General features: G+C 49.8%; 1 protein-coding gene across 3 annotated transcripts in view; it reads left to right on the top strand.

The window, feature by feature from the left end:
* LARP4B (La ribonucleoprotein domain family member 4B) overlaps window positions 1-12054 on the top strand; it is a 58484-nt gene extending 46430 nt beyond the window's left edge. For all 3 annotated transcript variants that reach the window (XM_027559460.1, XM_027559457.1, XM_027559458.1), the window contains 7 exons: window positions 1144-1250; window positions 1731-1982; window positions 2911-2956; window positions 5440-5604; window positions 7681-7799; window positions 7896-8010; window positions 8752-12054. In XM_027559460.1, coding sequence (XP_027415261.1) covers window positions 1144-1250; window positions 1731-1982; window positions 2911-2956; window positions 5440-5604; window positions 7681-7799; window positions 7896-8010; window positions 8752-9024 — 1077 coding nt within the window. In that variant the 3' untranslated portion in view covers window positions 9025-12054. The remainder of the gene's footprint in view (window positions 1-1143; window positions 1251-1730; window positions 1983-2910; window positions 2957-5439; window positions 5605-7680; window positions 7800-7895; window positions 8011-8751) is intronic.
* Window positions 12055-12295: the final 241 nt, after the last annotated feature.

Below are 12295 nucleotides of genomic sequence, written 5' to 3'. Positions count from 1 at the left end.
CTTGAGCACAGTTACTTAAATTCCATAGTTTTATGTGTAAAACTGCACGTACGAAGTGATTGATCTCAAGTGTTCTTCCATGATTTACAGTCTTCAGAATCTAGTTCTGGTGTGATGGGTATGTTTCTAAGTACACAATGGTTCCACAGAAGAACTTCAGAGGTGCTAACACAGCTTTCACTGCATCCTTCTCCCTCAGAATTTCCCTTTTGTTGGTTTCATTTTCTTTTTGAATGGTTTTATTTCGGTCTTGAACTGTTTCTAGTCATCCTATTATTATAGCTTTCGGTTAGCTCTAGTTAAGAGGAATTGCCAGCTTTTTGACTCTTCCTTTCAATTTAATGTAGGCGGGAACTGGGTGGCACTTGGGGGTTAAATGCCTTGGATCAATCAAGGAACGTTTTTTATACAGAAAGTGTTTGAAACCACTTCAGAATCCAGAAAACTGGAGTGATCCCTCTTCATCATTTTTTAAAAAGAACCATTTCAACACTAAGTTTTATCTTATTTTTGAGACAGATTTTTTAAAACAATGGGCTGATATTTAAAATTCTGCACTTAAGCTATTTTACATTTTAAGATTATATTTAGTATTGTGTCTTTTAAGGGCACTGTGACCCTGTTTAATTTTTTTCTGACATAATATGTTAGTATATTTATATGTAGTATATTACCATGAATTGTGAGTTGGGGCATAATTATGAATAATCTGAAAATACCATGGTACTCAGTCCAAGACTTACATGCAGGTGAGGTTAAAAGAGCCTCTCAGAGGTCATGATTATGACACAGATCCCTGACTGTCTCTAGGATTGAGGACTCTGATGGATTTTATTGAAGTCACCAGGAACAAAGAGTTGCTGGCTTGGTTTTGGCACAGTAGGGGTGTTGGCCTGGGCACTGGGACTCTGGAAACGAGCGAGTGGGTCCCATGCTCTTCCTGTGCTCAACGAGGGAGGTGGGGGCCAGGGGGTGGGCTTCTGGGCAGGTGCTCCCTTCTTTGTGTGTGAGGCAGATTCCTAGGGGTTGCTGTGGGCTCTCAGGACACCTTGGCCATTGGCAGTCATCCTGCCCAGGGCTCTTCTCTGCAGTGAGTGCTCCAAGTGTGATGTGAACATAACCAACCTGAAGTCTGTTTTCTAGGTAACGCCATTTCCAAATACTGGATTTATAAATGGGTTCACGTCTCCAACCTTCAAACCTGCCGCATCTCCTCTGGCTTCACTCAGACAGTACCCTCCGAGGAGCAGGCAAGTCTGTGAGAGGGGAAGGTTGCAGTCTTTGCAGGGTTGTAACAGGAGGTCGCTGCCACACTGTGCACTGCCAAAGGCTAGCAGGTACGTGTGATCACACTCAGTGGTCACACTCAGTGGAGAGGCTATGCCCTGCTCACTGACGGTGGGTGTGACGAGCAGTCCCGCCCACTGGGGTGAAAGACTCAAGCACGGAGCTCCCTGCTGTGTGTGCCCCCGTGCCCCGTGGGGACGGGTGCACTGCCTTGGTGCACGTCTGCTTTTCATTCGGATGTAGCTGCAGCCACACAGAACACTGATGCTGTGTTTAGGTTTGCTTTACCAGACGTGTCAGGAGCTGACTGTTTAAAGTATCATTGCTAATATTTTCCCTAAGTAGAGAACAGACTTTTGCTCAGCCATTTCTGTGTTGGCACACCTGTTTCCTAAAACCGTGATCGTTTGGGAACTCAGTGTGCACAAACGTTATGTCTGCAGGAATCCTAGTAAGTCTCACCTGCGCCATGCCATCCCCAGTGCAGAGAGGGGGCCTGGGCTGCTGGAAAGTCCTTCCATATTTAACTTCACTGCTGACCGCTTGATGAACGGTGTGCGCAGCCCACAAGTGAGGCAGACAGCTCAGCCGCGAGCTCGGCTCCAGAACCCTCCGGCCTTTGCCAAGAGAGACGTGGGGCCCGGGCGCGTGGAGCAGAGCAGCTTCGAGTCCTCCCCGGGCTTAGGCAGAGGGAGGTGAGTGCTCATGATTTCTGTTGGACGGGTACTGTGGGCACTACATAAAACTATTAGTAGTGTCAAATTCCATGAATTTAAATGTCCCTCACAGAAAATCAAAGGGAAGGCTATAACTATCCAAGGTCTTGTATAGTCACTCACAGGGTTGGTTACTTTTAGAGCAGAGACTTGACTGGTCCCATATTTATGGTGACAGGACACTGTTCCGTGGGAACCAAGGGTGGGCCAGACCCTGGGTCCTGGTCATTAACGTGCTGGCCCTGGCTGGGCAGCTGTATGGATTTTCAGACCGTGGAAGCCATCAGGGCAGTGAAGTGTCTTGGTGCCCTCAGGCCTGCATGACATCCATTCAGAAGGTGGGGTTGTTGCTGGGCTTGAGCCAAGTTTGGGGAAGGGCACTGAAGCCAGTGGTTTAGACCTTGAACCTTGGAAACATGCCTTGGGAACCATGGAGTGAAAGGCTGGCAGACGGGAGAGGAAGCCCTGTGTGGTTCAGTGGAGTGAGGGCTGGGGGCTTGGGAGTGGACCAGGCTGTCTGGGCGCTGTGCCCTTGGATGATCAATCCAATGGATCGTCGTTGCTGGTGGTTTTTTTTTTTTTTTTCGCAATTCACCTTTATAGCTCCGTGTCGGATTTTATACACCTTGCCACTCCAGCTGAATGGAAGTTCGAATATTCATATAACAGAAATTCTAAATGGGAAAATTATTTAAATCAGTGTTTTCTTTTATATCCCTATCTAGACCTCAGTTTTACTTCTTTATTATAAAATTTTTGTTTTTCTTATAAGATTGGGATTTTAGAATCTAAAGTCATCTATAGTAGATTACAAAGTTGTGAAGACTGAAATGTGCACACGCTGTGTACTCAGTGAAATCTGTTTCCAGTGGAAAAGGTCACAGTCTGCTGCTTTCCTCTTCTCTAGGAAGAGCTCCTTTGGTTATCGGAAGAAGCGGGAGGAGAAGTTCACAGTGAGTACCTCAGAGCCCTGCCGCTTTTGCCTGACGTTTCAATCCCACTTACACTGAACAAGCATGAGGTTTGACGAAGGTGTGAGAAGGAACTTTTAGACATGGTCCTGCGGTTTTCTCGCCATGTGGTGTCGGCTGGGTGATAATGGCCCCTTTCGATGTTCTGAAGAGGAGGTGATGGCTGGTTTCCTGAGAAACCCCTGACTTCCCTGTGCCCTGTGCAGCACACAGGTGCACCCAGGGGCGGCTTGCACACGTGTGGTCTATCCACAGGCATCCAGATGGGTGCTTTCTGTGTGGGTAACCAGGTAGTGGTGCACTTTGAAATTATCGGGACCATGAGTTTGGACAAGCAGAATGAACTTCTCCCATGTAGGAATTAGCTCATCAGTGTTTTTCATTCAAAATATTTTTCTCTGTACCCGCTGTGTGGAAAGCATTCTACACAGTGCCTTCTGTAGCTTACAGTCAGGACAAACCCAAAATCAGTCAATGATGAGCGTACAGTGGTGACTATGTCGCTTGGTGACTGAGCAGCTCTCTCTCTGGGTGGCTCTGCAGCACTCCGATGGGGGCAAGCACCTGCCATTGTGGGCGCTGTGCCTGTGGACGTGGGCTCTGTATGCAGAGCTCCTCACCTGGAAGCTGGAGAAGACCCTGAGGCAGTTCTCAATCTGGACCCCAAGCCATCGAGTTATGTGCTCCCCTTACAGGACATAGCTTTTATTTGCCTAGAGTTTAGAAAGTGCACGTTGGTAATAAGTGAACATCCTGATTTTACCATATTTGTCAATTCGGTCTAGTTTTTGGTGACTCCTTTGGTAAGGCAATTTGTTCGGTTGATTCCAGTTGGAATGCATGAATTCCTGTACATTAAGACCAACAGAACGGGCATCTGTCTCTTGAGATCCTGGTCACCCCACAGGCGTCATCCCCCTGCTCACTGCATCATCTCCAGGGGGAAATGTATCCCATCACCATGCTGGTCTCGTTCTGTGTTGTGTTCCTAATCTGTGTGTTCATGCCCGGAACCACTCAGATGCCCACTCACGTGGTGTGGGTGTGTGTATTCAACAGTGAGCCCGTCGCTGCAGTAGGTGTTCTGAGCACCTGAGCAGCTTAGAGGCAGGTGGCAGACATGAACTGGAGGCCAGGCCACACTCCCTGGGACCAGGGATGGCACTCAGGCCTCACGTAAAGCCATTCAGACTCTAAAAATGTTCAAACACTGCCTCTTTGGTCCTAAAAGCCAGGTCTTCCTTCCTAGAAATGCTCGTCTTCCGAAAAGCTGGGTTCACCTCAGAAACGTGCAGAGCTTTAAAGTGAAGCCTCTGAAAATTGGTTTGAGGTGAGCATGACCCAGCGTGTGCTGGGCTGCAGGGCACAGTGCAGCCTGGTTCAGAGGAGGGCACGCGTGTAAGCACGGTTGGCGGCTTGTAGGCACCAGTGCCACAGAGAAGACGGCCAGAGGCCCAGAGCATACTCGGGCAGTGGTCACAGGCTGCAGAGGAGACGGCCAGAGGCCCAGAGCATACTCGAGCAGTGGTCAGCTTGATTTCATCCTTGACCTGGGCTCCTGAGCTCTACCACAGTTTCTCTAGATTTTACTTCTGTAGAGATGCCTGTTGGTGTTAAGTTTCTGGGAAATTGTGGCCTTTCCTGTGAAGTAAGCCCCAGGAGGGCATGGCTTCCCATCCAAGTAGCCCACCATTCAGCTAAAAATACCTGTGTTCTCCCCAGTGTAAAGCTCACGTCCCTTTTCCGCCTCGTCTCTCTCAGCTCAGGAGCTGGGTGCTCAGAACGGTTCCTGGTAGGCTGACTAGGAGCGTTCCAGTAAAAAAATACATCACTGCCTTTCTCCTGAGGTCTTGGACTTAAGTTTTACTTGAGTATTATGCTGAGTTTACATTTTTGAAGTCATGGAGTGTGATAGAATCTCTTGTTAAATATCATGCTTTTACATGCTGATTAAAAATATTAGGAGTTTCAATAAGTTAATTTTCAGGTAACTAAAACCCCCCCTTCCCTTTTCTATTAAACTTTTTTTTAATGGAAATCCTTGTGAAATTTCTAACATAAGTTGTACAGAGTTGAGAGCGTGACTTTTGTTTTCTTCTTTATCCTCTATTTCTTAGATTATAGACTCTGCTGTGGTAACACAGAACTTGTGTGGAGGTGAATAAGGTTAATGTCAAGATGCAGGTTCTTGGGACTTTGCTGTGTCCCACTGGTCTGTGTCAGCTGCCTGGAGATCTGGGTGTCACACACACCTAGCTCTTACCGCATGTTTGAGCGTGGCTGGCAGAGCGCTGCGGTTCCTTCTGCCTTTTCAGCTCCACTTTCATGGGTGAAGCTGCCTAACCAGGTGACCTTTGACAGGTGACCACGTTGGCAGGGTTGAGGACCTCAGAGACCAGGGAGGTGTTTCTGAGCCCCTCTTGCCCAGCCACCCTGGGCAACTGCACCATGTTCTTCTCTTTCAGAGGAGTCAGACTCAGTCTCCAACGCCGCCCAGACCGCCGTCCCCCAGCTTCGAATTAGGCCTGTCCAGCTTCCCCCCACTGCCTGGGGCAGCAGGGCATTTGAAGACAGAGGACTTATTTGAGAACAGGCTGTCAGGCTTGCTCACAGGAACATCCAAAGAAAGGGTAAGATGTCCGAGCTTCCGAGCCTGATGCTTGCTCTTGCTCTTCACAGGCGTGCTGTGTCCACGTGTGGAAGAGGCTTATGGAGGGCAAGTGACGCAGTGGCCTCCCAGGTTTTGAGCAGCAGGGTCAGAGAGAAGGCCTGCGCTGCTGGGCTATAGAAATGCAGGTTGCGTCATTATTCTTGTTTTGTAGGACCTGCTTGCATTTTCCAGATCAGCAGAGTAAAAAAGAAAAGTCTGAATCATGCCAGAAATAACATGTTTTGAATAATCTACATGAATAACTAGAAGCTTGAGCAACTGTACTGTAATACAGGGGTGCGGTCGGTGACCTCTGTGGGCTTCCACGCTCCTAGGTGTCACTCCTTAGCAGTGACTCCATCCTGGGAATGACGAGCACTATGGGCGCCAGGCGCTCCCTGTGGCTCTGCTGCCAGCAACAGCAGAGGGACCGAGCTGCTGCCAGGACCAGGGCGGGGGGCCGGAACGCCTCGCCCAGCCACCCCACTGAGCTCTCGACCTGGCTCTCACCACCATCACCCCCATGCCCTTTCCCCCTGCCATCACCCCACCTACTGCCCCCGATCTGAGTCAGAATCCCTCACTCTGGGTTGGGGAAGGCATTGCCTGGCAGACTCCATCCACAGCATCTGCAGCTGGGGAGCCCTGCAGAGCCCCTCGGTGCCAGGCAGGGTCGTGGTACCCTTTAGCCAGATCTTTAGTTGTCTCATACTGGTGTGTGGTTACTGCTCCTGTTTTTAGCCTTCGAGACTGAGAGGGTTCCGCGTTTTATTTTAGAGAAGCACTTACTAAACTTGATGTGCCCTGTGCGTTACTGTATACCTTAAACTCCAGATAGTGATGTCTGAGGTGTCAGTGCCCCATGGAGTGATGGCAGAGTTGGTGCGACCAGTCCTAGCTTCACATGGACCCCATTCCCCTCGAGGTGGGCAGAGGAGCAGGACAAGCAGGCTCCTACCCTGTTTCAAAAATAGCTTTTAAAAAATTCTTTTTACTCCTTTTTTTTTTTTTTAAACATTTCAAGTTTGTGTGAAATTTATCTTGAGAAAAGAAATGCTGCTTTTAAGAAGTCTGAGCCTGATTCCAGCTGGAAGGGCCCGTGTCACTGCTTCTCAGCAGAAGACCTTGGTGGCGTGTAGGGCCCTGGGAGGCCTCAGATTGGACAGGTTCTGACAGCACAGTAGCACCGCACATGCCCTGGGCGTGAGGGAGCTTTTACACAAAGGAGGCATTTCTACGCCCGTGTTTCCGCCACCCTTGAGTACAAGATCATGAGAGATGATTGTTCTTATGGCCCCCGGGTTGCCATCACCACCTCCCCTGTGCCTAGGTAGCCATTCCCTCCTCCAGGAGGAGGTATCTACCTGACCCAGAGATTGAACCCTGGTCTCCTGGGTGGGGAGGGCAGTGCTATTCCCTTCAGAGTTCTCATTTCTGAACTTTCTATCTGCTTTGAAGAGTGAGATTTTGAGAAAAGGCCTGTTGGTAATCAGGCTCCCTTCTGGCTCTTTATTTTCTCTGTCGCCTTTTTTAATTAACAAAATGGCTGTGTGTTTGAGTGGTCATTGCCTATCGCCAGGTATCTGCCTTAAACGGACTAAGTCTCTTTGCTTCCCGTTGAGTCAGGAGAGTTCACATCAGCTTTCAGGGGCTGCTGGTGAATTCAGGTGGGAACTGCCACCCTCACCCCTCGAGGCACTCAGGTTCAGTCAGTGTGGAGCCATGCACTGATGTCCCTGCAAGGCTGAGCCATGCTGGACTCTGCTGGGGACTCTGCGCTGTAGATGTGAGAGTTCAGGTGCCGGCAGCTCAGATGAGTGCGGTCCAGTCCCTTTGGGATGGTGGGTGTGCCAGCCGCTGTGCTTGCACACAGAGGAAGGCTAGAGACAGGCGGGGTCTGCCCAGAGGAGGGGCGGCTGCAGTGTCCACTCTGCCCGGGGTCGGCCCACGCCTGCTCCCGAAGACGGCGGACACCATCGCTGTGTGTTTAAGATCATTGATGGAGACCTGCTGGACGTGCCTCTGTGCGGTGATGAACTGTTCTTCATGGTTTCAGAGCCTGAACGCAGATGCCAGCACGAACACTCTTCCTGCGGTGCACCCGCGAGAGCCCTTGGCGCCCTGTGCCGTGTCCGCAGCCTGCGAGCGCACCCCCTCCCCTGCCCGCCCGCCTGAGTAAGTCCAGCCATGCCCGGGGCCCCGCGCCCAGTGCCCTCTGCGGGGCTGCCCACTCATGTCCACTCACACATGTGCCCGGTGGCATCTTTCCAGGGACGCCAAGGTGGTGGAGAAGCAGAGGGAAACCCCGAGTGTGGACAGACCGCCTCCTGCCCTGGCCCTGAGCACCACTGCAAGTAAATCGGTGCAGGTGAACGGTGCTGCCTCGGTATGTGCCCGCAGGGGTTGGGGGATGCCCAGGGGCTTCCAGAGGGGTGGCCACGCACGTGCGCAGCAGGCCCTCTGCACAGGGTACCAGGGCCTTGGGTGATAATTCCAGCTGACCGCTGTGGCTGTTCATCATCTGAGGAGCTGCAGCTTTCAGCTCCTGTGCCTCGTGGATCAGCGGGCCCCCCGTCTCCCACCCTACTCCTCTTCCTTTCATTTTTAAGTTACAAATGGTTGATGGAGATGACAGACTTTAAATGTCGTCTTCTGTCATTTAAGCTTCATGCTTCCACTTACCTGGAAACCCCCTCCCCTTTTTTAAGTTGTTACCTCTGACTTTTCTCTTGTCACACCTCCAGTCCCCCATATGGGCCGGCCATCCTCTTCCCCAGTCCCAGAGGCCGCGTGGCCAGCAAAAGCAGCTGCTGCTCTCATTCTTGGAGCTGCCTGGTGTCTGCTGCCTCTTTGGGCTTGTCTGTGCCTTGGAAAGTGCCCACAGGCCAGAGGCTGGGAGTTCAGTCTGCACTCTACTTCTCCATGCCTTTTATCCATTTTTACAAAGTATTTGTAGAGTGTCTTGGAGGGAAAGTTGTGCTCCAGGGGAAACTCAGTTGTTGAAATGTAGGAACTCTTCATTTAAGATACTTCTGAATGTGGTTAGAGCTGGAAACTTGTACCTCTGCCTCTGTGAACCTGATTCTCATATGTCATCACACTAATCCCAGAGTTGTCCGTTTCCCAGGAATTGCGAAAACCCAGCTACGCAGAGATTTGTCAGAGGACAAGTAGAGAGCCGCCGTCTTCCCCGTTGCAACCCCCAAAAGAACAGAAGCCAAACCCGGTCGGCTCTGGGAAGGAAGAGAGGAAGGTCACGGAGAGAGAGCCCCCCGCCCCCAAATCCAGCCCAGGACCACCCAAAGACCAGAGGAGGCCGCTGGGCCGCCGGCCGTCACCCCCAGGCTTGGGGCGGCGTCCGCACAGAGAACAGAGCCCCCCACCCAGGCCCCCTCAGTGAGCACCGAAGTCTGGGAGGGCTGCGAGGAGCTGAGGTCGCCACAACTAGGCACTATCCCGCTCGGACGTGAGTGAGCCGCTGGCTAGGAGCTTGCAGTGTAGGCGAGGCCCACAAGGTGCCTGCAAGTTATTTTTCTTCTATGAGTCGGATTTCCCCCCTCTTGAAAAAAATCTATTTTTCAGGATTTAATTAATATAAACCTTATTTTAGGTTGGTGCTTAACTGGAGGTGATGCATAAGTCTGATTTTTTTCAGGATAGAAAATGCATTTATCCTAACAAATTGATATTTTTTATTAAGCCTCCATGTGGCTATGAATGCAAGCTATATATATAGTGAGTTTTTCTAAATTAAGCGGAACTATGCTACTTCATTTTTTAAAATAACTGGTTAGCAAGTGCGTATCTCTGAGATGTCCAGGCCGCCGGGTGAAGCTGAGGACCAGGGAGGAGGACTGAGGTGATGCTGTGAGCGCAGCCTGGGGGAGCGGGCGGGCTCGCCAGCCTGGGAGCTGCCCTTCACTCGGAAGCCTAGCAGGTGGTTCTAGCATTTTCTAAGCAGAGTCCGGTTTTGGTCCGCTGGGCAGAGTAAACCTGCACAGCCCCGAGAGCCCTCTTGTCCTGCCAGCAAGTAACCAGCTCCTCACTCTCGTCTCAAGTGGCTGTTATGTAAGATAAACTCAAAGCACATTGTGAATAGAACTCAAATGAAATATAAACTTTGTAGCCCACTGACATGTTACCGCGAAATTGTACCCTGATGTTTTGCTCCCGCAAGTGGGTGGGGAGTGGGTGGGGAGGGCGTGGAGCCCGGCTCGCAGTCGGCCCTCCCCCACCCGCCCCCAACTCCCCGGGCCTCCCGGGTCCTCCCGGCACCGCCCCCAGATCCTCCCGGGCCCCCGTGCGGATCGTGGGGGATGTGGTTGTGGTGCCCTCTGGTGGCGGAGGGTCCCAGCCCGCTCTCCTTACCTCCAAGACAGGGTCAGTGATCCCTTCTCCAAGTGCTGCTCTCCAAGAACACGCATGCACTAAAGCTAGCAGTTGATAATAAAGTTTAACATAAATTATTTTGTTTTAAAATGCCTAAATTCTTTCTTTACGTATTCTAAGCAGCAGACATTAAAGTATTTCCTGCTAAATGTAACCATACAGTTTATTCCACAAAACGTTATTTAATAAGACTGAGGGTTTTTTTTTTTTTTAAAGAGATTATTTCCATCCAATATTTAAAGACTTGAATTTTATTTAAACTTGAAAATGACTTTGCCTTAACTTTTGTATAGGACAGCTTAAGAGTTCTGAGATGGGCCTGGGTTGGCATGAGTGGGGTCTGCTGTCACGGTGTCACTGGGTGAGCACTGTAGGGAGGACTAGCAGCCGTGTTTGTAATTTACCTGGAAGATCTTACACAATTGATCTTTTTTCAGATTGTTGAAAAATCCTGTAAATGCAAATAGTCGATACTGTATTAAATATGTGCACTTGGGAGTGTGTGCTTTGCTTGTACAGTTGTAAATAATCAGAACATATTAAAAAGGTACCCTAAAGAGAAAAATCTGATAAAAATTGATATATTATAAATGTTACTATTGACCTGGATGTAGATAAACTCAATGTTGTGGTTTGAATATTATTTTAATTTGTTGAAGTTTTTTTTCTTTTTCTCTTGTACTGGTGTGTTGAACTGATTTCTGCCTCTTTGCTGCTGCGAAAGGGAGATGGAAGTCTGATTAAAACCTTCGAATGTTTTCATGCTCTTCTTAAAAGTATGTTAAGTATGTACTAATCACAGCTAATTGTGAAAGGGTTTTCAAAATATAATCTGTAAAGTGGAAACTGGCAGGATCTGCAAGTGAAAGTGAAAAATAATCTCTTTAGAATCACAAATGGCTAATAAGCATGACACGCCTGCGGAGGAAAGCAGGCCCGTCTCCTGGAGAGCAGCGTCTTTGTTCAAAGGCCTGGACACCCACACGGTGCTCATGTTTCCGAGGCCCCTGAAAGGAGCAGGGAATTTACTTCATTGTAGTTGTGAGATTGCTGACTAAGAGAGTTTGAAATGATTGACCTGTTCCACCGAAACCAGTGCATACTATAGGAAGAGCTGGAGAGGCCCAGGACCCCGTGATGTGGCTGCCAGAGGAGGGAGCGATGCAGCATGTTGCCCCGAAGTCCAAGCCCCGTGGAGCCCAGACACTGGTTTTCAGTAGGTCCCTCCCTGGAGGGCCATCTGCGCTGTGTGGCCCTGTGACGGCAGCCGGGCCCTCAAGTGGTGTGACCCATTTGTCACATGAGGCCTCCGCTCCCGCAGCCTCAAGTCTAGACTTCACTTGGATGTCATTTTTATCGCATCCTTTTAATTAAGCAAGGGTGATATGCCAAATAGCCGTGTAATGTCCCCCAACCCCGCCTTTCTGAGGTTCCTGAGATTTTCCACTCACAGAAAGCATGGGGGTGTCTGGCTTCCTGCCACGTAGCATCTCTCTGCGGGCAGTTCCTCAGGTAGAGTCAGAGACGGCGGCACAGACGGCGTTCTCCTCGGACAATTGTGCAGTGTCGTTTGGAGAGATGGGGGAAGAGTCCCACCCTGTTTCACATGAATTTCGCACAGTCATTGCTCTCTGAGAGTCCGTGTCGTGCTGTTTCTCATCAGGCCCTCCTGTAACCACCACTGGCGGTCGCTAGTGTGGCAAGAAATATGTCATGTTGCCACGTGGTCAGGGCCACCATGGTGCCACATGGAGTCTGCACTGGGGCTTTGGCCTCGGGGCAGGCGTGGCTGGAGTCTGCATCCAGGTCTGAGGAGCAGCGGACGATGGGCCTGAAGGAGCAGCCGTGGTGCCAGCTTGCAGGAGGGCAGGGGCACGGACGCCTCGCCAGGGCTGTTTCTGTTCTACTTTTTTTCATTAAGACTGGAATCAAGCTTATGTGTAAACTATTGGTAATTTAAGTTTCCTTTTGTGTCATTCAGTGTAAAACTGTCTAATTTGAAAAAATGTAGGTTATGAAAAATAAAGATTTAGGCACTGTTTGGGTTTTCTTTTGACTTTTTTAAAATTATAATTTTCAAGAATGGAACTTTTTAAAAAATAATATTTTGTCTGATCCATGTGTGTCGTGAGAATGAAGTACGGGTTCCATCATCTCTTAAGTCCTTGCAGTGGGAGTGCTGTGGCTCAGTTGTAAGCCTGCAGGGTGGGCGCTCAGGCAAGTATTGGTGAGGATACAGTTCATTAAATCCAAGGTTTACCACGAGAATAAGTATCCCTGTG

This window comes from Bos indicus x Bos taurus, chromosome 13 (assembly GCF_003369695.1).
Source record: "Bos indicus x Bos taurus breed Angus x Brahman F1 hybrid chromosome 13, Bos_hybrid_MaternalHap_v2.0, whole genome shotgun sequence".
Classification (NCBI taxonomy): Eukaryota; Metazoa; Chordata; class Mammalia; order Artiodactyla; family Bovidae; genus Bos; species Bos indicus x Bos taurus.
Note: the sequence above shows the minus strand (reverse complement) of the source record. Positions and strands in the feature narration are given on the sequence as shown.